Source organism: Triturus cristatus, chromosome 8, assembly GCF_964204655.1.
Source record: "Triturus cristatus chromosome 8, aTriCri1.1, whole genome shotgun sequence".
In the NCBI taxonomy this organism is placed as follows: Eukaryota; Metazoa; Chordata; class Amphibia; order Caudata; family Salamandridae; genus Triturus; species Triturus cristatus.
In genome coordinates this window covers 354,275,618-354,300,489 of record NC_140591.1, presented here as the reverse complement: position 1 = coordinate 354,300,489, position 24,872 = coordinate 354,275,618, and the positions used below count along the sequence as shown (strand labels likewise).

Below are 24,872 nucleotides of genomic sequence, written 5' to 3'. Positions count from 1 at the left end.
CCGGGAGTGGGGGGCGAGGACAGTGTTTAGCAACCTCCTTAGCACACAAGCTTGCTACATCTGCGTGATCGTTTCCCACATCAGGGGCATACGCATGCCAACGTTGGCGGGCTGAGCGCCAGGAGAGACGTGGCGCTTTCCTCTGCACCATGATGCCCAAAGGGGTAAAGATGATGAACCTCACACTTGGCTTCTGAGCGCCGCTGGCTGCCCGCTACGGCCCTGGAGAAACTGCACCGCCCCCACGTTGCCGAGAAAGCCAGAAGACCAGAGTAGAGCCGTCGAGAGGGAGGTGGAAAAAACCAGCCTCTCGCCCTACCGCCCAGGAGAATGGGGAAGCCGATGGCAAACAGCCTAAACTAAACTTTGATACCCGCAGGACGCCGAGGGGACAGCCACCGGAGCCAGAACAAGACAGTATGAGCCAATCAAGCCAGGGCACCAACAACGTAGACCTGAAGACGCTACTTCACACAATGAAAACCACTTTTGCCTCAATCGAAAGGAAAATGGACTCCATGTGTGCTAGAATGCACCAGATCACCCAGAAGATCGAAAAACAGGATGGCAGGCTAAAAGAAGCCGAAACTCTTATCTCAACGCTGGAAGACTAGCAAGCAGCGGGGCAGCTCACGGACGTAGACAAATTACTTAAGATTATTGTGGCAAAAAACAAAGACATCGAAGCCCGCTCTAGACGGAACAAAATCTGCATTACTGGCGTTCCCGAGACCACCAACACTTGGAGATTGGAGGACTATGTAGAGCGTCTACTCAACACCTGCTTTGGTCAGGAGGCCTTCTCCAGAGTGCTCATTGTTGAGCGGGCGCATCGCACACTGGCACCAAAGCCCCCGCCTGGAGCACCACCCCGACCCATAGTCGCAAGGCTACTCAACTATCGTGACCGAGATACTGCCCTGCGCAGGGCGAGCGAGCAGAGACGTTGTTTTTGAGAACAATGCCATCTCATTATATCTGGACCCTCAAAGTCCAAGAAGCGCGGAAGAAGTTTGCTCCCATCAAAAAGAAGCTTCAGCAGGAGGGAGTGGAGTACGCCTTGTTATATCCTGCACGTTTGCGAATCACTCACAATGGACTGCATCACATCTGCAACACTCCACAACAAGCAGCGGACTTCTTCAAGAAGACAGTGCTCGCTGCCAAAAGAGCGGAGCGTTCCACACCGGGCAGAGGAGACGGCCCAGCGCAGCATGAAGAGGACTGAAACAGATAGAGGCGAACTTACATGACAGTGCTTGTAGGGTAGGGTGTGGTCGCTGTCTGCATAGCAGCCCGCTTCAATGCACAGGTAGGGTAGGGTGTGGTCGCTGTCTGCATAGCAGCCCGCTTCAATGCACAGGTAACATTAGCTGTAGTCACTGTGATACTTCCCGGTCTAATATCAGTTTATGTATAGAAAACGGGTGCCCTGCAGGACACTGATATTACATTCCAGGGACCCCTTTTGCACTTTACGACAGTGCAGGGGGAGCTGCCACGCCCTCTAGGACACACGTCTCTAAGGGTGTACCACTTATCTCCACTAATAGGGATTGTATTCTTAAGCTGTAGCCTTAGTTGTTATGTTGTGGGGGAGCTGAATTTATGGGTCACTAATGAACCTGTAGTTTACGAAGTACCAGTTATATGTTTTGATAGTGCTGGTATACTCTGGTCCATATGCCCACTTACATCACGGACGCTTCGCACTAAATGGACCAACCACTGTCGTAACAGAAATAATGTGGCCCAAACGCTTCAACTGTTTTTTGATGTAATGGGAGGGATTGAGAGGGAGGGAAATATACATGGCAAGTTGGGGTCGCCGTTGTGGGGGGAATGTTGGGGTAAAAAGGAAGGCATTTTCGTGATAGTCCTACTAATCAGATTGTGTGGGTATTGCTCAAATGTAGCCATCAGTGCAGACTTGATATGCCCATGTACATGCTGGAGATTGGGCAATGACGGGTTTGGGGAAGTAGACCAATACCATAGCGGACGTGAGCCTCCTCACTTGGAACGTTAGAGGGCTGGGAGACCCCAGAATGAAAAGACACATTCTGGCCTACTTAGACAGACACCACGTCAGCATAGCTATTCTTCAGGAAACCCATACCTTTCCCACAAAACAACCCCAGTTTGCCTTTTCCAGAGGAGTGGCAATTCTAATGAAAAAAGCGGTGCAGTACATCGAGGAGGGCTTTGCACTTGACCCACAGGGGAGGTTCTGCATGACATGGGGAAGGCTGGCATCGGCTTCCGGCACGCTGGTGTGTAGCTATGGACCCAATGTGGATGATGATTATTACATTACCTTATGGGCGCGCATAGTGAGCATAGACTCGACCCACCTCATATTGGTGGGGGGGGGGGGACTTCAATTTAATGCTGCATCCCTCACACGACCATTCCCACCCACTGCCACACCACTACTCCAAAGCGCAGCGCCAACTCCAGCAAATAGTCACTGACAATCTGCTAGTGGATGTATGGCGCCACCAGCACCCGGAACAGCACAAGGTCACATTTCACTCGGCAGTACACAACAATCGGTCTAGATTGGCCATGTGGCTCGTCTGACAAGACATTGCGCTGCGTCTACTCTCCTCTCGACATTTACCACGTAGCTATTCGGGCCACTCCCCTGTGATCATGTCGATGACCCTCCCGGGAATGGCACCCCAAACTAGACAGTGGCGCCTACAACCCACGGCCCTCCTAGATGCGGTATTTGAATCTGAGCTGGGGGAAACACTAGAAGAATAGAGAATTAATATAGACTTAGTGCCGTCCCTAGCCACCATATGGGAAGCGCTGCAGGACACCGTAAGGGGCCATTACATAGCCAAGGCAGGGGGAATCCTCAAAGACATTCACACAACGATAGCACGCCTGGAACGCCAGATTAAGTAGCTAGAGACTAATGTACAAAGGGCGCGTGAGGGCCCCACACAGGCCAAGATACAGGAGACTTTAACAGAGTAACAGGCTGAAGCGGAAAGGGAATGTCTCTTTCGAGGCAAATATCACACGACGCGCAGATATGGAGAGGGAGAGTGCCGTGGCAAAGCACTTGCCGAGACCATCCGGCCACCCAAAATGGCGAATCATGTACTGGTCATCCGAGATAGGGATGGAGTGGCGCATAGGGACACGATGGACATAGTGAGGGTTTTCACCGCACACTACCAAACACTGTATACATCGATTGCGGCGCGGCAAGATGAGACTCCGCAATACTTGCAGCAGATAGAATTGGCATGGCTAAGCAACAGGCAGAGAGAATTCTTTGCGGCTGACTTGGAATTAGACGAAATCCGAGAAGCCATAATTCAAATAAGTAACGCTAAGGCGCCGGGACCTGCGGGCCTTGGTATAGACTTTTATAAGAACTACATAGATACATTGGCCCCCTTTCTGAAGGCAGTTTATGAAGAGGCGGCCCAAACGGGGATACTCCCGCCTACCATGCAGTAAGCAATGCTGGTCTCACTACTGAAGCCCGGAAAGGCCCCCGAATCCACAGACTCATATAGACCACTGTCACTGATAAACTGTGACGTCAAGATATTGGCAAAAGTCCTGGCCAATAGGCTTACACTCTTGATGGATAGACTCATTCGACCTGATCAAGCGGGTTTCATGCCTGGCCAATCAACCTCACATAATTTGAGGACCCTCTTCTCCATCCTGCATGGTAACGACCAGGAGGAACAGGCGATGGCTGTGTTCCTAGACGCCACCATAACGTTCGAATCCCTGGAATGGGGGTACCTACTCGAGTTTTGACGCACATGGGACTTCCTCAGGGATTTCTCATGTGGATTAAATTGCTGTTCAATCGGGCGTGCGCCTCATTGCGGCTGAACTGAGAACGCTCCCCAGCCGTCTGCATTCCCAGAGGCACCCGGCAGGGGTGCCCCCTCTCACCCCTGCTATAGCCATGGAACCGTTGGCAGCCATGCTGCGTCAACACCATAAGCAATATGCACTGGACTATCCCACGAGGCCTGTTTTAATTTTGCTATACGCGGATGATATAACGTTATATGTGCGAGATCCTGCTGAAGGATTAAATGCCATGATATGCGAAATAACATTTGTGGCCTTCTCTGGAATTACCATCAACTGGGGCAAATCCCAAGTCATGCCGCTCATGAACAGTACCACTCCGTTTCAAATGGACTATCCGCTTCTGTGCAGCAATGATGAGGTCCGATATCTGGGAATCACTATCACTAGAGACCAGGAAGAACTACTGCGAGCTAACTATGGGGTGGCTCTCGCTAGGGTAAAAGACCTGATCAATAGGTGGATAGCTCTTCCTCTCTCTCTAGCAGGCCGGATAGCCTTAATGAAGATGGTCATCATGCCCAAATTTCTATATTTGTTCACGAATATCCCTTTCCCCCGTGGGTGCCCCTTCTTCACTAGGCTGAAGAGTTAACTCATCCGTCTTGCTTGGGGCGGGAAACAACGTCGGATCAAATGGTGCACCCTGACGAACAAGTTACTTACCTTCGGTAACGATATATCTGTAAGAAACATTAGTTAGTTAGATTCCTCACCTTAGAATATCCCCAGGCGTCAGGCTGGATCCGAAAGATTTTTCGTCAGCAATACCCTTGCGCGTCGTTAGGCGTCGTCTGCGGCTCCGCGTCCGTCGTCATGATCGCCGGGATGACGTCAGAGTATTTAGACGCCGCCCTCGTGCGCTGACGTCAGTTCTTGTACATAGCTTTCCGCGCCAGGAACGCAGAGCCATGCAAGAGACAGACACTGGTGCCAAGAATCTAGGGCCCTGAAAGGGATGACCTTAACCCTAGATATCTGTTCGCAGAACGGGGAGGATGGGTGGGGCGGTGAGGAATCTTACTAACTAATGTTTCTTACAGCTATATCGTTACCGATGGTAAGTAACTTGTTCATCTGAAAGAAACACATGAGTTAGATTCCTCACCTTAGAATAGATACCCCAGCAATACCAACCCCGCGGGGGTGGGTCTGCGAACCAAGATCACACCAGGAAGTCCTGGAGAACGGAACGGTCAAAGAAGCCGTCTCTCCGGACTTGGCTGTCCAGGCAATAATGTTTGGCAAACGTGTGCAGCGAGGCCCACGTTGCTGCCTGACAAATGTCCTGCAAGGGGACTCCACGGCCCAAGGCAGTGGTCGCCGCTGTGGCTCGAGTGGAATGGGCTCTCAGCCCCACAGGGGGTTCCTTTTTAGCTAAGAAATAACAGGCCTTGATACACAAAACGACCCACCGAGAGATGGTTCGCTTGTGCACCGCCCGCCCCTTCTTAGCGCCCACGTAGCCAACAAAGAGTTGGTCATCCACCCGGAACTGTTTGGTGCAGTCCAGATAGAAGGACAGCGCCCGTTTGGGTCCAGACGGTGGAGCCTCTCTTCCTCTTTCGAGGGATGCAGAAAGAAGGAGGGCAGTGTAACAGACTGGCCGATGTGAAAGGCAGTTACCACCTTAGGGAGAAAGGAAGGACGAGTCCAGAGAACAACTTTGTCCGGATGGACAGAAAGGAAAGGAGGCTTAGAAGATAGAGCCTGGAGCTCACTCACCCTTCTAGCAGAGGTGATGGCAACCAGGAAAGCAGTCTTAAGAGTTAGAAGACGAAGGGGAGAATTATGAAGTGGCTCAAAGGGAGCGCACATCAGATAGGTCAACACTAGATTCAAAACCCACTGAGGCATTACGAAAGGGACAGGAGGAAACATGTGAGTAATTCCCTTAAAGAATCGAGAAACAACAGGGGATTTAAAAAGAGAAGGCTGATCAGGAAGTCGTAAGAAAGCAGAAATAGCCGAAAGGTATCCCTTGAGGGTGCCCAGAGCAGAGCCCTGCTGGGCCAGGGAAAGAAGAAAGAGGAGAACCTCAGAAAGAGGGGCGGAAAGGGGATCCGCAGCCTTTGCTGTGCACCATGCCACAATTTTGTTCCACCTGCAGGCGTATACCGAATTTGTGGAGGGACGCCTGGCTACCAGAACAACATTACAAACTTCAGGAGGCAAGTCAAATGGCATCAACTGCCGCCGCTCAATCTCCACGCATGGAGGTGGAGGCTGGACAAGTTCGGGTGGAGGACCGCCCCCTGCTGCTGTGACAGAAGGTCCTCCTGAAGAGGCAGTCGGATCGGGAGATCGATCGATAGACTGAGTAGCTCGGGATACCAGTATCTTCGTGCCCAATCCGGAGCCACAAGGATGACTTGGGCCCGGTCGCGCCTGATCTTCTTCAGCACTCTGGGCAGAAGTGGTATAGGCGGAAAGGCGTACAACAGACCGCAACTCCACTCGCGACGAAAAGCGTCTCCGAGCGAGTGCCGCCTTGGAAATTCCAACGCGCTGAACTGCTGACATTGCGCGTTCTCTTCGGTGGCAAATAGATCTAACCAATGCTCTCCCCACAGCCGAAAGAGGCCTTGCGCCACGTCCGAGTTCAGACGCCATTCGTGACCCATCATGCACCGGCGGCTGAGTTAGTCTGCCCTGGTGATCAGAGAGCCCGCCAGGTGTTGAACCACCAGGGTGATGCCCTGATGTTTCAGCCATGTCCAGAGGGTCTGAGCCTCCTGACAAAGGGTCCAGGACCCCACCCCGCCCTGTTTGTTGCAATACCACATGGCGGTGGTGTTGTCCGTGAACACCTGCACTACACTTCCCCGAACAGAGGGAAGGAATGCCTTCAGTGCAAGCCGGATCGCCCGCAGCTCCTAGGTTGATATGGAGCCGGGACTCCGCCGGAGACTAGAGGCCTCTGATCTCCGCCTCTCCCATGTGGCCCCCCCATCCCAGGAGGGACGCATCCGTCACTACTGTGTGCTCCGGTTGGGGAAGGGAGAGGGATCTGCCACTGACCCAATCGTGGTCCGTGATCCACCACTGCAACTGCTGTGCAGTGCCCTCTGAGATCAAGACATGGTCGGACAGGTTGCCCTGATGCTGGGCCCACTGAAACTTCAGGTCCCACTGCAGAGCGCACATCCGCCACCTGGCGTGATGTACCCGCAGGATGCAGGAGGCCATCAGACCCAGAAGCGGCAGCACCAACCTGACCGAAACCCGGGATAAAGGCCGAAAGATCGGAATCAGAGCCTGAATATCCCGAACCCGCTGTTCCGGAGGATAGACCCGGAACTGCGCCGAGTCCAGAACTGCTCCGATGAAGAGGAGCTTCTGGGAGGGACTCCGATGCAACTTCGGCACGTTGATGGAGAACCCCAGCAAATGCAGGAGATCCGCCGTAGTCTGGAAGTGGGAGACGACTGCCTGGGGCGAGCCCGCCTTCAACAACCAGTTGTCGAGATAGGTGAAGACTGGAACCCCTAATCTGCGCAGATGAGCTGCGACCACCGCCATCACTTTCGTGAACACCCGAGGGGCACTGGTGAGGACGAAGGGGAGCACGGTAAACTGAAAATGCTCCTGACCCACCGTGAACCGCAGTTAACGCCGGTGGGCCGGCAGGACGGGGATGTGGAAATAAGCGTCCTGCAAGTCCAACGCTACCATCCAGTCTCCAGGGTCTAGGGCAGCGAGAACCTGAGCTAAGGTGAGCATCTTGAACTTCTCCTTCCGGAGGAAGGTGTTGACGCTCCTGAGGTCCAAGATAGGGCGTAGGCCCCCTTTGCCCTTCTTGAGAACCAGAAAGTAGTGGGAATAACAACCCCAACCTACTTCTGGGCCAGGAACGCGCTCGATGGCCCCCTTGGCCAAGAGGGCCGTAACTTCCTCCTGCAGAAGTTGCAAGTGATCCCCCGACATGCGGTTGCATGGCTGGAGGGGTCGCCTCGAAGGGGAGGGAGTAGCCCCTTCGGACGATTTGCAGCACCCACCTGTCCGATGTGATGGTACGCCAGTGAAGCAGGTGATGGCGAACTCTGCCTCCCACTGGCTTGGAATGGGCCTGAAAGCTCGGACTAGGAGGGCTTTGAGGCGGATGCTGCTGGGGCAGATGTGGACGGACCGGCTCGTTATCCCCCTGCTCCGCCTCGGCCGAATCCACGTCCGCAACCGCGTTGAGGCTGGTTCTGCGGCCTGTGGCTAGACGGATGTGAGGGGGCGCCCCTTCCTTGGCCACGAAAGGGGTGAAAAGCGGAAGTTTGCGGGCGCGGGGCCGAGAGGCCCAAGGTCTTGGCCGTAGCCCTGGAGTCCTTAAAGCGCTCCAGCGCACTATCCGCTTTGTCGCCAAAAAGGCGACGGTCAATGAAGGGCATGTCCATGAGGGTGCTCTGGACATCCCCGGAGAAGTTCGTGGATCTCAGCCAGGCGTGGCGACGAATCGCCACCATGGTCGCAATTGCCCTGCCTAGCGAGTCCGTTGTGTCCAGTCCACATCAGATTGAATACCGTGCCGCATCCCGCTCCTCGGCAAGAGCCTGGGCAAGCCGTGTCCGGGCCTCCTCCGGACACTGAGGCAGCACGTCCGTCACCGTATCTTACAAGGAGTGGGTGTAACGGTCTAAAAGGCACGCTGTGTTGATAGACCGCAACCCCAAACTAAGGGAGGAGAACAGCTTCTTCCCAAACTGTTCCAACCGTCTGGATTCCCGATCCGGGGGAGCGGACGGGAAGGTGGTCTGGGAGGTAGAGGCCTGGATAAGCAGGCTCTCGGGCGTGGGGTGCACTGACAGAAAACAGGGGTCGCCCGGTGCAGGGCAGTGGCGCCGGGCCACTTTCCGTCCACAGGAGGGACTGTGGAGGGCTTGGACCAGGTGCCCATCAGAATGTCGGTCAGTGCTCTATTGAACTGCAGCAGAGGCTCCGAGGAGCTTACTGGCGGTTGAAGGACTTCAGTGAGGAGATTAGTCCTCACGGCCACAGCAGGGAGCTCCAACCCAAGGGCTTCGGCCGCCTTGCGCAGCACCACAGAATATGTAGCACCCTCCTCCGTAGCCACGGAGGGAGGAGAGATGAAGCTAGTGTCAGGGAAGGTGTCAAGATCACTGGCATCCCCCAGTTCTTCTGCCCAGTCCTGAGATAACTGGCACTGCTGTGCCAGAGGGTCCTCAGACCCCTCCCAGTCGTCCCCATCATCCGACTCCTGGTATACAGGAGGATGAACCTGTCATTCATCGGCACCGGATACGGCGCCGGGCGGCGCCGCTCCGATGCCAGGCCCGGACCGAGACTAAAACTGGGGACGGCGTCGTCCGAAGGCGTCGACGGGGGCAGCACCGAAGGGGTCAGCGCCGGCGGAAGGGTCGTAAGGTTGACCGGCGTCGACCGGGATCCAGGCCTGGATCCCGCGGCGTCGGGACCGAAGTCGACGATGGTGCCGGAGCCGATGGTTCGCTAGGCCTCACAGTCGAGCCTGCGGGGCCCGAAGGCGCGCCGGCAGGCGTCGACGGCGGAGCCAGACTCCTCATGGCCACGAGGAAGTCTCTGATCTCCGCCGGAGTCGCGTCAGGCCCAGGGACCGGAGGGTATGATATCGGACACGACTCCCGCGGGTGGTGCCACCCGAACCCTCAGCCGAGTCGCGCGACCGGCGAGGGGAGTCGGAAGAGCGATGTCGCCTCTTCGACTTCTTGCTGCGCCTCGACTTACCGGAATGCGAGGACTATGACCCCGACGAACGGTGATGACTGCGGCTCTGGAGCAGCTTGCAGGACCGCTCCCACCTAGCCTTCGAGGTCAAGGCCCGGCAGTCGAGGCACGACTCGGCATCATGGTCGGCCCCAAGGCAGTAGAGACACCGGCGGTGATGGTCCGTGACCGACATCAGGCGGTGACAGGCGTCGCACGGTTTGAATCCAGGCATCGCTACCGGCACCAGAGTCGAGGTCGACTGGAAATCGAACCAAAAGAGTTCATAAAGTTTAGTCAAAAAGTGACTAAAAGGGTATGCTCTTCCCGGATCGGCGCTTACTGGCACGGAAAAAAGAAGAACAGACGTCAGCGCGCGAGGTCGCCGTCTAAGTACTCTGATGACGTCATCCTAGCGATCACGACGCCGACGACGGACACGGAGCCGCAGACGACGCCTAGCGACGCGCAAGGGTATTGCTGACGAAAAATGTTTCCGGATCCAGCCTGACACCTGGGGATATTCTAAGGTGAGGAATCTAACTAACGTGTTTCTTTCAGATGTTGCCGTTCGCTCAGGGTGGGTTTGAAGCCCCCGATCCTGAACTCTACTATATCAGTGCTCAGGCACACTTTGCCGCATACTGGCTCGTGCCTCCGCCCTTTATGACACACTTGGCGGTGGAGCAGGGGCTTATGGAGCCACTACCTCTTGTGGGGTTCCTGGGTGTAGATTACAAAACAGCCGGGGGAAGGAGATCCACCATGGCTTGTACAAATAATGCGTGGCGTCGCCAAAAGGTCCCAAATTCCCATGCTATATTCACCGCTACTCCCTCTGCTCGACCAACATAACTTGCCAGTCACGCAAGAAGAGATTTGTAAACGCATGCTTCTCAAACTAGGCACAAATACTTGGGGAGACATGTACCACCAGGGGCAGATCAAAAGTGCGGCCGAATTCTTAGGCGACATCACCCACCGCCATGGACCGCTTCCTTGCAACAAGCTGTTAAAGCTGCTACTCCCCCATTTCCAGCGGAACCTCCCGCACTACTCCCATTGCACCAAATGTTAGAGGCAGGGGCACCACATGCTGTGTCCCGCATATATAAAGCCTCCATTGGGGCGAGAACACACAATACTCTGAAAGCAAAACAGGGGTGAGAAGCGGAATTGGGACATCTTATCATGGAGGAGGCCTGGGTGTACAGCGGTCAACAAACTGAAAACATCACTGCTAGCAGCAGGTTCAGAATTATTCATTTTAAATTCCTCCACAGAATTTACTACACCCTGGTAAGGTTACACAGACTCCAATTACGAGACGACGACAGATCTGATCGCTGTAAGCAGGAGGGAGCGGGTTTTCTGCATGTAGCGTGGGAATGTAGGTCCATAGAGCAATACTGGTCTGAAATGGTGAAGGCCTTGAGAGACATGATGGGGGGGGGTGCAGCTTGATCTCACACAAGAAATGGGTCTCCTGGGCAACCTGCCAGGACACAAGGGGTCGCGTGGTCACCTGTGGCCAAGCGCAAAATTGCCTACAGATGGGGGAGGGGCAGGGTGCCCAAATTCAAGGAATGGTTGACTGACCCTACTTCCTGTCAGGAGCAAAACAACATTTACGCTGAGTTGCTATCCCCCGTTCACGACCCTGTGATGTCTGGAAACCACTCACTAGATATATGCTCGGAGAAGCTGCAATTGACAAGGAAGATGGTGCCGCTCCATTGCAAACCAACCACCAAATCGAGACCGATGGGCCGCACGATCAGAAAGATGTATTCACGCAATGCCAATGTAATGCCTGCCACACACTGTAATTGTTGTACCGAAAAATGCCAATAAACAAAGTTTAAAAACCAACAAACAAAAAAACAACCCTAAGTTAATCTTCTGGTAACTTGGCACAAAAGAAGTCAGGCTTCACTTAAAGGCAATGTTTAAAGTATTTATGGAGGATGTTCCGCTCTGAAAGTAACGTGCAGAGCGGCATATATCCACCAGCCATGTTTGCTAACATCAGTTTCTTTCCTTGCCACCAGACACGGATCCAGAGCTACTCTCTTGTCTTTGATGAGACAAATTTTTCTCAAAATTTAGAATGTGCCAGTGTACAATGGAAATTTACTGTTCAAGCCCTGAAGGAATTGTCACAAAATAATCTCTCTGACAGATCCCCATCAGGTCTGCCCTTGGTGCTTGGGTCTGTATATGACTGTAGAGAATGCATCCAGATTAACCCGAAGGTCATACGGGACTGTGAGGCAAAGCTTAATGTCACCAAATAATTTTTTAAAACCACTACACCGTTATCGGTTTAAAGTGAAAGGAAGGTCCCATTATCGCTCCTGAAGTCATTCCTGCTGCAGACCATTGTCGAAATTACAAACACAAGAAGTCCAAGAGGGACTTAGCCCCTTCCTGCCACTCTCAAACTTCAGAGAAGGTGAAAGGGTGTCAACATGCCTGTCGGTCTCGCTCCTGAACTCTTTCACCATTGTTCCTGGTCAGCAGTGATGGTGTCAATGAGAGGTGAATGGGTTTGGTCTCTGAGAGAAGGAGAAGCTCCGTGAACCAGTGCTGCCTGGACCACCTGGGTGCGATCAGCAGGAGACAACAGCATTCTGCCCTCATTCTGGTGAGGACCCCGCATATCAATGTGATGGGGGAAAAGTGTATGCATATATCCCTGACCTTTGCATCGAAAGGGCACTCTCCCACGACCCTGGGAGAGGGAATCTGCTGGCATAAAAGCAGTATTTGCTGCTGCTGTTTGGCGCAAAGAGATCCAGTGCTGGTTTTCCCCATCATTAGAAGATCTTGTCCAGCTAATGCTGGTCCAGCTCCCTCTTGTAGCAACTGTTTGTCCTGCTGAGAGTGTCAGTCAACATATTGTGAAGAACCCGGGACATGTTCGGCTTTCAGGGATATGCCGTGAGCCAATGCTAAATCTCTTGGGCTTCTTGTGAGAGTGTGAGAGACTATTACTCCCTGCCGGTTGATGTAATACAGGCTGGTCGTATTGTCTGTATGAACCAGCACTGAAGAACCTTTGTAGGAAAGCTTGCAGGGTTAGAAATATTGCTTTCAATTCCAGACTCTTTATTTGCATCATCCTTTGAGTGGAAGTAGAGAGAAGTAGAAGGATTTAGAGGTCTTGCAAATGCCCTCCCAAGCCATGCATAGATGCGCCCATCATGATGATGAAATCTGGGATGGACCGTAGAAATGTGACGCCTTGCGATAGGTGTGGTTTGTGGTACCACCACTTCAACGCTTCTCGCATGCTGGGGGTGACGGAGATCAGGTCCTTGAAGGAGCCTGTTGCCTGTATCCAGTGCACTAAAAGTTACCCCTGTAATGGTCCAATTTTGAGGCAAGCCAAAGGTACTAGGTTTATTGCCAAAGAAAGCATACCTAGGAGCAATTTGTATGACCTCACTGAAACACAATGTCTTTTTTAAATGTTCTGTGTCAAGTGAAGCAACCGATCTTGCCACTCTTGTGTTAGAAGGACTTTATTCTGAACTGTATCCAGGTTGACTCCCAGGAACGTTAGTGTTTGAGTATAGATGAGAGAAGAATTGTGATGGTTTACAGTAAGGCCTAATTTGTTGGGCAGTCCTTTGTAGCTGCTGAAGCTTGTTGTGCAGTGGGTCTCTTAGCAGTCAATCGTCTAGGTAGGAGAATACCTGATGACCTTTATTCCTCAGTGTGGCTGCCACTGGCACGAGGCATTTGGTAAATATCCATGCAGCGGATTTTAGGCCAGAAGGAAAGACCTTGAATTGGAAATGGGTACCAGCTGCTATGAATCTTAGGTATCTTCAATGCTTGGGATGAATGGTGATATGAAAGTAAGCGTCATCCAAATCGAGAGGTCATAAAATCTCTGCTGCTGAGGCGATTCAAGATATCCGAAACTGTAACCATTCTGAATGTTTGTTTTTTGAGGAATTTGTTTAGTTTCCTGAGATCTAATATAGGTCTCCACTTCCCTGACTTTTTGCGTATAAGAAAGAAATGAGAGTAGAAGCCTTTCCTCCTTTGCATTATAGGAACGCTCTATTACTCCTTTGAAGTGCATAATATTGGCCTCCTTTTTTAATAAGTGAAAACGAGGGGGGTGCAATACCCTGGGAGGGGTGTAGGGCAGTCGTTGTATAAATTCTAGGGTGTGGCCATAGGCAACTAAGTACAGCACCTATTTGTCCGATGTTATGCTTCTCCACTGATGGATGTGGCTGCATATTTTCACACCGACGGGATGGGTCATAGTTGGTATCTGATTGAGGTCACTGTTTGCGACCTATGTCTCGGCCTTGAGAAGGCGTTCTCCTTCCGGATCCCTGTTTGGAGAAACAAGCTGTTGCAGACTGTTCATAAGAGGGCTGTTGGTAACCCTGCCTGTAATGGGACTGGTAGGCCTCGTACTGTTGGGTGCGCCGGTATCCACCCTTACAGCATGAAATGCCTCGACCTCACGCACCTCGAAAGGACAATTTACAGTACTGCAGGGTGCCCAGAGATTTGGTGGTGTCAGTGTCGGTTGTGATGGCCAGCAAAGCCTCATCAAATGTTTACCAAATAACAATTCTCCATTGTATGCCATGTCCAGGATTTTGGTCTGAATCTCTGGTCTGAATGTTTTTGCTTCCAGTCATCCCTGGATTCATAGAATAGTTGTGCCGTCTAGCTGCCAAAAACAGTTGAAGCTATATCCATTGAGCAGTTGATGACTTTCGACGCTGTTCGCTCTCCCTCTTGGAACATTTGACCTGCTTCTTGTTGTTTGTCCTCCGGGATGAGATCCAACATAAATGCCATTTCAGACAACATCTGGTGATCATAGCGTCCCAGAGTTGCCAAGGCATTGGCAGCCCGAATTGTGATGGCAGACATCATGGAGAAGTGTTTACCAATGGCATCTAATCTGCGTTCTTCTATGTCGGGAGGCGCAGTAATTAGCGTAGAGGGATTCCTGGACCTTCTCTATGCAGCTTGGGATATGACAGAGTCTGCCTTGGGATGCATAGTGAGGCATGCTGGGGAATCTTCAGGGGCCTTGTATTTTTTATCACTTCGAGGTAGCACACCAGTCACCGAAGCTGGCGTTTTCATAACCTTTAGCCCCTCCTGCGAAATATAGTCAACTATAGATACGGAGCAGACTGATCTTCTTTTTTGCTCATTAAAATCATTTAGGAAGCAGTCCGACTGCTTTAACACCATGGGGAGGTGAAACCTAGTGGCCGCTCTCTCCATTACTTCTCCGGACTCATGCACACAATGAGGGGTTACTCACCTGATACGAGGGCATGGATCACAACTGATCATATGCACTAAATTGAACAAATAATCTGTGGCAGGATGTGGAGATAAAAGCACTGCTAATGTCCCCTTCTATCTAATAAAAAGTTTTCAAGCATTGTTCACGGGATTTTTATGGCTGCATCTTACTGCACTGTTTTCATTTTAATTCAGCTGAGCTACCTGAATAAGTAACTTTAAGCCATCTTTTAAGAGTATCTATCCTCTTACTTTGTACTAGCTACACCTCTGCATTTTAAAGACTACATTTTGATATTTACTTACAACTTCTTTTGTAAAGCCTATTTACCTTGTCGTATTCTTTGGAATCTGCCTACCTAGTCATCACATTTTGTCTAATTCTTTGCTCTCCAAATATATTATTCATACATATACTCCTGAGAATTTTATGTAGATATTTGTGTTTTGTATAGTGCTCAAATGCATCATAGGCCACTTTTGATTTGAAGTACTGGATTTGTCCAAGTTTGGCTACCCACTTTAGAGGCCGACAGAGACAATGTGCTCTAGCTGCAGATGGTGTGACCACAGACCCATGGCAAAGGGGTGACAGACGGCTAATGGGTGCCTAAGTAATGGTTCTGGTGCTAGTCAACAGTTTAAGAAACGCGCCTGGAACAGGTTTGCTGGAATTGCATTACTGAAAGGGTTGAGGAGAGGTAGCAATTTGACGTAGAAACCTCCGGTGGGCTACTTGTGCTCAGATACATTTCCCTCCATATTGTTTCTTCTGAGAGGTAGGAGAGATGAGGTAGCAGGTGCCTGATCAAAGATTTTGGCTTAGAGTATATGGGGGTGGGGGCAATTTTTCACAAAAGAAAAAAGACAAACCCTTAAAAATAGATTTTCACCACAAAACATTTCTTGACTGACAGCATTATAGTCTGCCTTCAAATAATTTCTAGGGGAATAAATCTTGCAGGAATGCAGGAGAGGTTAAACAAAAGTGTACTCAACAGAGACTTATGGAAATAGGAATAACTTCACACCTGAATAAGAAGTGAGCTGAAACAGAACCAGATGGGCAAAAGGAATGGAAGAAACAGTTGCCGAGACTCAACGACAACAGAAAAAGGGTGAAACAACTATGTAATGGGGAGAAGAAAGCAATTTGGGGGCGAAATATGTGAGATTCCTGTTTAAAAACAAAAAAGGAGTCTTCGATGAGCAAGTCAATGAGCAGGAAGTCGATATATCACCAAACAAATGCAAAATGCGATGAGAAGGTTAATGATAAGACTGACTCAATGATCGAAAAACTCTTTGGCTCAGAGCTTGCCATAAAGACGTAAATCAAACAAAACATCTACGAGGGAAATAGCTCAGAACCTACTAGTCTGCATCATCATTCGAACTAGGCTAATCTGCCTGCACGGCATAAGGGCTGAAAAAGGAGACCTACTGTTAGATATACATGAATGCCTCCCAATGAGAACTTTTGACCAGACAGCAGATCGTTTTTCTGCATGGGTAGATGACCATAGAGGTGCCACCCTCAAAAGGAGTGAATGACAGCTTCTCAAACATCCCAAGTGAGAAGGGACAGAGTCCAAAATGGGCAAGCAAGCAAGAGGTGCTGGGCGTGGTTCACTGTTTCCAGACTTTCAGGAGACTGAAATCTGGAGTTAAAGGAGCTTGACCAGGACTGGTCGAGCTCAAATAAGAACATAATTACTTACCTGTAACTACGGTTATCCAGTATTGATATCTTTCATGGATTCACATGCCTGAATCATTCCCAGTCATTGAGATGGGAGTCCCACGGTATAATAAACAAGCAGTATTCCAGAATTGCTATAGGCTACAATGGCCCTGAGCCATGCTATCATAACCTATCTGTGTCCTTTTTCAATAAAGGACCAAAAGCTGAAAGCAGCCAATCAGCTGTTAGCACACTCTAGAACCTTCCCAGCAGAGGCGGTTTCCCACAGATTTTCCCAGCACAAGTGAGAAGTGATTGCCCTGATATAGAAACAGAAACTGCCTCTACGAGGAGGAGGGTGGGTGCATGTAAATCTATGAAAGATACCAATACTGGATAACCGTAGTTACAGGTAAGTAACTTATTTTCTTATCCACTATTGGGGTATCTTTCATAGATTCACATGTCTGAATCAGAATAGTAAGCAGTGCCATCCAACTTTCTAGAATGTCTATAGAGGATAATGGGAGACTTGCACATATCAAACCCAAATTTTAGGCTCCAAGTAGAAGACATTACTTATGAACCCAACAATTATATGTATATATATATACATACATACATATATATCTCTGTAACGAGAGAATAAAAAAGTAATATAATGTATCCAAAGGCATACCTTACTAAGAAATGCTGTACATATTTATTTAACATATGCATATAAACTTATACCTATACAGTATAATATCGGCAATTATCAAAGAAAAACAGAAGTCTCTTTCCAAAGAATAGAAAGAGGCTTGCCTTAATGGAAAAGATGGTGAAGTGCTGCCTGGCCCACTGCTGCATCAGCATCCTGTTCGGATTCCAGGCAATAGTGCTGCGTGAAAGTATGCATGGTACTCCAGGTTGCAGCATGGCAAATCTTTTCCAACATCACCCCTGCGAATATGGCTGTTGAAGTTACAACCGCTCTAGTAGAGTGAGCGTTTACCGTTCTTTTCAAGGCTTGTTAGCCTTGGTATGACAGAATTAGATCGCGGCAGGAATCCATCTTGCAATAGTGGCTTTTGTTATAGCAGTCCCTTCTCTGCCTTGGCCATAAGCAACAAGCAGTTGATCGGTTTTTCGAATGTCTTTAGTTCTTTGAAGATAAAACTTAAGGCAGCGTTTGACATCAAGTGTATGCAGCGCCTGCTCCGCAGGAGTTGAAGGTTGCAGAAAGTAAGACCGGAGTATAACCGGCTCATTGAGGTGGAACTGAGAAGGCACTTTAGGAATAAACGTGGGATTAGTCCTTAAAATCACAGCATTGTCTTTGAAAATCAAGAAAGGTTTCTTGATTGTGAAAGCCTGGCTCTCGCTCACCCTCCTGGCAGAAGTAAGGGCCAGAAGAAGGGCGACTTTCCATGTGAGGTATTTCAAATCAACTTCATGAATGGGTTCAAAAGGCCTTTTCATAAGCTGTGCAGGAACTACATTTAGGTTCCATTCCGGGGGAGGTGCCCGCACTGATGGGAAAACACAGAATAGTCCTTTCATGAATTGTTTGACAAGACTTGATGCATACAGAGAAGTGCCACTCGAAGCTCTTCTATAGCGAGAGATGGAGGCTAGATACACTTTGACCGAAGAGAAAGCTAAGCCTGATTTTGCCAAAGAGAGAAGATAAGGTAAAATCTGTTGCGGGGATACCTGAAATGGATGTAGATTATTTTGATGGCACCAAACACAGAATCTTTTCCACTTTAACTTGTATGTCTTATTGGTGCTTTCCGCTCTAGATTTTGAGAGAATGTCTCTACACTCCTGAGAGATACGCATGTCCTTGAATTCCAGGAATTCAGGAGCCAGGCATGCAAATGTAGGGATTCCGGATTCAGATGCTGTACTTGACTGTTGTCCCTGGACAGAATAGGGGGAGACAACTGCAGACGAATAGGTCTCGTTTCTGAGAGGTGAAGGAGTTCCGGAAACCAATGCTGCCTGGGCCACACCTGGGTGAGATTAGAATCAGGCGACACCCCTCCAGCTTAATTTTGGTCAGTACTCTAGGAATCAGTGGGATGGCGGGAAAAGCGTAGGCATAGATCCCTGACCATCGCATCGAAAGAGCATTGCCCTGAGATCTCAGGAGAGGGTAACTGCTAGCATTGAACCAGCATTTGTTATTGGTGTTCGTGGCAAACAGGTCCAGTTGTTGTTTTCCCCCCTAGAGCAAACACTCTCTTCAACTGAAATTGATTGAGTTCCATTTGTGGCAAATGTTTGTCGCTCTGCTGAGAGCATCTGCCAGCGTGTTGTGTAAACCTGGAACATGTTCGGCTTTGAGAGAGATTCCTTGTTCTGTTGCCCAATCCCACAGTTCTTGTGCTTCTGTGGAAAGCGTGAGAGATTAGATTTCGTTCCTCCCTGTTTTTTTATGTAAAACATACTGGTCGTGTTGTCCGTACGGACTAGTACCGAAGATCTCGCAATCCTTGGAAGGAAAGCCCGTAGGGAAAGGAATATGGCCTTTAACTCCAGGCTGTTGTTGCGGCTTTGCTTTTGGGCATTGGACCATTTGCCCTGAATTTGAAGGTCCTGCAGATGGCCACCACAGCCGTCCATGGAAGCATCCGTTGTCAGGATGAAATCTGGTATTTCCTGTAAGAAAGTCAATCCTTTTGAAAGATTTGGGTATGAAACCACCATCTCATTGTGGTCTTCATAGCTGGGGTAATGCGAATGATGTCTTCGAAAGATCCTGATGTTTGAAGCCATTGTTTTTGCAATTCTTCCTGGAGAGGTCTCATTTTGAGTCTGGCTAAAGGAACCAGATCGATCGCTGACGAGCACATTCTTAGCAGCGACTTGTATTTTCTCACTGAAATGGACCTTTTTCTTTAAATGCTCTTTGCCAACAGACTTAGCTGGATTTGACGTTCTTCTGACAAGAACGCTTTGCATTGAACTGTGTCCAGCCTGGCTCCCAGGAAAGGTACTGTTTGACTGGGGGTGAAGGAGGATTTTCTGACGTTGACTGTCAGTCCTAGTTTTTTGAACAGTTGTAAACAAGCGTTGGTGGTTTTGGACGCTTGTTTTGCCATAGTAGACTTTAACAGCCAGTCGTCCAAGTATGGGAATACTTGATGACCTTAAGAACGTAAAGCCGCCGCCACAGGTGCCAGGCATTTTGTGAAAATCCTGGAAGCCGACTTGAGACCAAATGGGAGAACCTTGAATTGATAGTGGGTACCAGCCACTGCAAATCGGATACATTTACGATGTTTTCTATGAATGTGGAAATAAGCGTCTTCTAAATAGAGGGAAGTCATGACATCTCCTTTGTTGAGACGGCGTAGAATCTCGGTTACAGTTACCATCCTGAAAGTTTGCTTTCTTAGGAATTTGTTTAACTTTCTGAGAACTAAAATCAGTCTCCATTCCCCTGACTTTTTCAGGATCAAAAAGAAACGGGAATAAAAACCTTGACCCCTTTGCAGAGTTGTAACTTTCTCTATGGCTCCTTTCGCGAGCATAATCTTTATTTCTTTCTGCAATAAGTGAAGACGAGGGGGGGCTCCCCTGGGTGGTGTAGTTGGAGGTTCTTGTATGAATTCAGCGTGTGACCGAAGGCGACTAGATCTAGTACCCAACGGTCTGATGTAATGCTCTCCCAACGTTGGAGAAAACTGGATATCTTCGCACCTATGGGAGGGGAAATTGAAAGGGAGGCTGGTTCCCCAGATAAAATCACTGTCTTCTTCCGTTGTCTTTGCTATGGGTCGATCTTCTTTTTCGCCCCATTGGCGAGAGAAACCAGCCGTAGTAGGTTGACGGTAGGTAGCAGGTTGGTAGGGTTGTCTATCCTGTGTCTGGTGGGGTTGATATTGCTGTGTTCTTTGGTAGTTCCCTCTGTAAGTGGAAAAACCACGTCCCTTAGCTCCTCTGAAAGGAATCTTCCAGTATTGAAGGGAACCTAAGGAGTTGGCAGTGTCCGTATTTTTTTTGATAGAGAGAAGCGCGTCATCTATGTGTTTTCCGAATAAGGTTTCCCCATCATATGCCATAACCAGAACTTTTGTTTGGAACTCTGGTCTAAATGTGGTTGCCTTTAACACCCCTATCGACGCAATACAGCCGCCCCTGCTAGTTGACAGAAACTCGTATTGGCTATGTCCATAGCACAATCTATAGTCTCAGAGGCTGCTCACTCTCCTTCTGTGAGGATCTTTCTGACCTCCTGTTGCCTGTCCTCCGGGATAAGATCTAGTAGGGAAGCCATATAAGACCACATTTGTCTGTCGTAACGTCCAATGATGGCCAAAGCGTTGGCTGCTTTGATATTGGTCGCAGCCATGGTGGAGAAACGCTTTCCAATAAAATCAAGTTTACGTCCTCACTTATCAATAGGAGTGGAGATCGGGGTGGATGGGTTTTTAGACCTCCTTTGTGCTGCCTGCGAGATTACAGAATCCGGTTTCGGATGTCCAGTTAAACAAGAAGGAGAGTTTTCCGGGGCTCTGTATTTTTTCTCAATGCGAGCTAGTACTGGCGGTATTGATGCTGGGGTTGCCATTATTTTTACACCCTCTGCCCAAATGTAGTTAATGATGGGTATTGGGCGCATTGACTTTCTGGTTTCCTCTTTAAAGTCATACAGGAAGCATTCTGTAAGCTTGAACTCCAGGGGGAGATGAAATCTATTAGAATCTCTCCATCAAGTTGTGGAAACCACCTATATCTTCTGGCGGAGAGTCCGCTGGATGGTGCGACGGAGGTGATGGAGTAGGGATAATATAGTTGTCGTAGGGGGTCAACAGATGAATCTGGGATCTCGCCCTCTTCATGTTCTTTATCTGAAGAGGAATGGTCAACAGGAACAGTTCCCTGTGGAACTGTAGGTGTCACTGGTGATATGGGTTTTTCAGGTATTTGCACCGGTAATTCTTTGGGAGCCTCTTCAGGTGGAAATCTTTGCTTGTAATCTGCAAGCATAGTTTGCAGATCTTGGATCAAAGTTGGAGGCAGATGAGCCATTTGTCTATGACAAGGTTCTTGGTATTCATAGTAAAAGGGACGCGGTGGTGCCGGGCATGGCTGGTAGTATTGCTGGTCTTCATACTCATCATCATCAAAGTCCTGGCATTTTACGTGCAGCTCTGATGGACTGTGCAATGCTCCGTAAATCCTATCATCCTCCTCTTCATATTCCTGAAGGTCCAATAAATGCGATAGAGGTAATGGAGAAATTTTACTATAGGCTGACATATACGCATGAACGAACTTTTTTGATACTCTAACCATCGTCGACGGTGGCGTTGATGGGCTTCCAGTAACTGCAGCTGAAAAACCTGTAGTCGATGGTATAATCGTCATCGGAATCATTGTCGGCGGGTTCGTCGTCGACTGTGTTGAAGTCGATGGACCTGTCATCGACGAAACCTTCGTAGACTGTGTCGTCGTAAGGGTCAGACTTGGCATCGATGAAGACGTCGACGGTGCCTTAGATGGTTTTATTGAACTTCTGACCGTTTGTAAAAGCGGAGCATTCGTCGACGTCAGCGTCATCTTTGTTGACGGTATGGGTCCAGAAATAGCCATGGTCGTCGCTGTGACTGATGTAGACGGGGCCAACGACGTGATAGTGAAACGCGCAGTCGTCAAAGACCCAGAGGATGTCATCGACGATGTCGTCGTCAACGGGGGCTTTTCCATCCTGTCCTTACCAGGATCAGATGAAGACGCTCTGTGTTTCTTCTCTTTCCTCAGAGGGCTAGAAGAGACAGAGGTTGAAGGTTCAGAGGAGACTTTAGAGGGCTTCTCCTTACTTGAACCCTTGTTATCTGGAGAGGGTTTAAGGTATTTACTGCCCTCTCCAGAGCCTTTTTCCTCAGACCTGGATCTGAAGCAACCTTCCTTCTCTGTCTCTCAAGGTCTTGCTAGAGAAAGGGCGACAGATTTTACACTGCTTTACCTCATGGGATGGATGGAGGCAATAGATGTAGTCCTTGTGAGGATCATCAACGTGAACCCTCTCTTTGCCACAGGTCTTGCAGGGCCCAAAGAGTCCTATTTTGTCAGACATTATGAGCAGAGTTTTGAAGAAAAAACCTGGAAGGTAGAGAAAAAACTGAGCAGAGCTCAGGGAGACTCCCTTCACACACTACGTGCGGTGAAAATCTGAGGGAAACTGCCTCTGCTGGGAAGGTTCTAGAGGGTGCTAACAGCCGATTGGCTGCTTTCAGCTTTTGGTCCTTTTTTGAAAAAGGACATAGATAGGTTATGATGGCATGGCTCAGGGCCATTGTAGCCTATGGCAGGTCAGGAATACTGCTTGTTTATTATACCATGGGACTCCCATCTCGACGACGGGGAAAGATTCAGGCATGTGAATCTATGAAAGATACCCCAATACTGGATAATGGGGAATCCTCCCAAGATCCCACAAAACAGAAGTGGATAGACGTGAAAGCATTGTATGAGACTTGGAACCACAGAGTGAGTGAAGAGAAAGCTGCTAGAGTTAACTGAGGGGTGGCTCAAGGAATAGCCACCTGATGTACTGGACACAATGACCAAATAGTGCACCTCACTTCTTGTGCATGATTGAAAGAATCAGGATTGTCTTAATGCTTCATGTGCAAAGCGTATTTGCAAATAAAACTATAAAAATGTACTTTTGTCGAGGGCACCTGTGTGCGTTTTGCAGGTGAGGACGCAAGTAAGCATCCCTATATTTAATGGGGATCTAAAGGGAATGGTTTCTGTATGGGGAGAAGTTGGAAATATATCTCAGGACCGTTTGTTAATCACAATTTCAGAAGGAATGACAGGTTGTGCTCACTAACAAATTTCCATCCATATTAGTAAACATTTGTGACTAGAAATATTTCAGCTGGAAATAAATGAACCAAGCACAAAAAAAAAAACCTTGAAATTATTTGTATACATTAACAGATGTACTTTAAAAAACGTTAAACCAACCAGGAATTTCTTGTTTGCACCAACTCCCGATTTCCAGGCAGGGCCATCAGCATCTAAACTATACAGTGTCGATTTTAGTCCATCTTGGCGACTTGTTTGTAGCACATTCACCAGCTTCATTTCAGCATCATTGCAAAATATCTTTATGTTCTATGGCAAAAGAACATTACATTGTTATTGTTATTAATAAAAACCTGTTATGATGCATTGTATTGTTGATGGTATAAACCAGACACAAAACAATGTCACCGAAAGTACAATTTACAACTTTCAGTAAAATACTACCAACAATGCTGTACTAATCTGGTGTGGCACGAGTTTATCCTTGGGGAGACTTGCTAGGCAGGTTTAGTATTGACTGCCAACCCCAAATTGCCCTGCCACCCATTTATCTAGGGGCTATGCAGACTACTCTCCACAGTAGTTCCTGGATGGAGGAACAGTAGCTATACAAAAGGTGCCTGCGCCAGCCCCGTGTCCAGGACCTAGCATGGAGAAACACATAGAACGGGATGTTTTATTCGCAGTCACATTAAAGAGAAGAAATAATAACAGAGAACACTGCCTTACTAAATGTCTACAAGATCATCTGACATTACATTTGGATTATGTCTGCTCAGTTTCTTCATGGTATGGTTTTCAACAAAACTTTCTCCTCTTGGACATTTTTTGAAGAATACATTTGTATGGGGTTTGTAATGAATACATTTTCACCAAATAGGAAACGTTCAACGAGGTCTTGCTCTAATAAGGTATATTGATTGCACACAAAAATGTGGTTATCCGCAAGCCCATTACAGAGGAGACTTATTAATGCAATTCCTTGCACCTTTGTACATGTCATCCCAGAAGCTGCACCATTCCCTGTCATGGAGACAAAATAAATTACTTGCGTGTAACTAAAGTTCTCCAGCGTTAGCTTCTTTCACAGATGCACACACTTGAGTCATTCACTGTTGTCGAGCTGGAAGTCCTACGGAGTACTCTAAATAGATGCTTTGACTGTATGAAGGCTGTAAAAAGGCCACTTTAGCAGTGCAATCACGTCCCTGGAAACAATGCGAACTCCAGCCAATGAGGTGAGAGGACACTGAATACCTCTCTCCACAGAGGCCACTATACTTCAAATTTCCAGGTAAGAGTGTGAAAGAACAATGAGGTGAGCTTTAATAAGGGGGGAAGAGTGCATCACATGTTAATCTGTGAAGGATACTGAGTCTGGAAAACTGTAGATACAGGTAAGAAACGTATTTCACCCCCATGTTTGGGTATTTCATAGATTTCCAACATTTGAAACGCAGCAGGAAGCAGTATGCTGTAAATATGTTTCAATTAATCATTTTCAGTTACATTTACAACCCATGAGCAGAATATA

At 48.8% G+C, this 24,872-nt stretch overlaps 1 protein-coding gene across 4 annotated transcripts in view; it reads right to left on the bottom strand.

Moving 5' to 3' along the window:
- BRCA2 (BRCA2 DNA repair associated) overlaps positions 1-24,872 on the bottom strand; it is a 740,135-nt gene that overhangs the window by 60,551 nt on the left and 654,712 nt on the right. For all 4 annotated transcript variants that reach the window (XM_085621674.1, XM_085621677.1, XM_085621676.1 and 1 more), the window contains exon 27: positions 23,498-23,647. In XM_085621674.1, the coding sequence (XP_085477800.1) occupies positions 23,498-23,647 (150 nt within the window). The remainder of the gene's footprint in view (positions 1-23,497; positions 23,648-24,872) is intronic.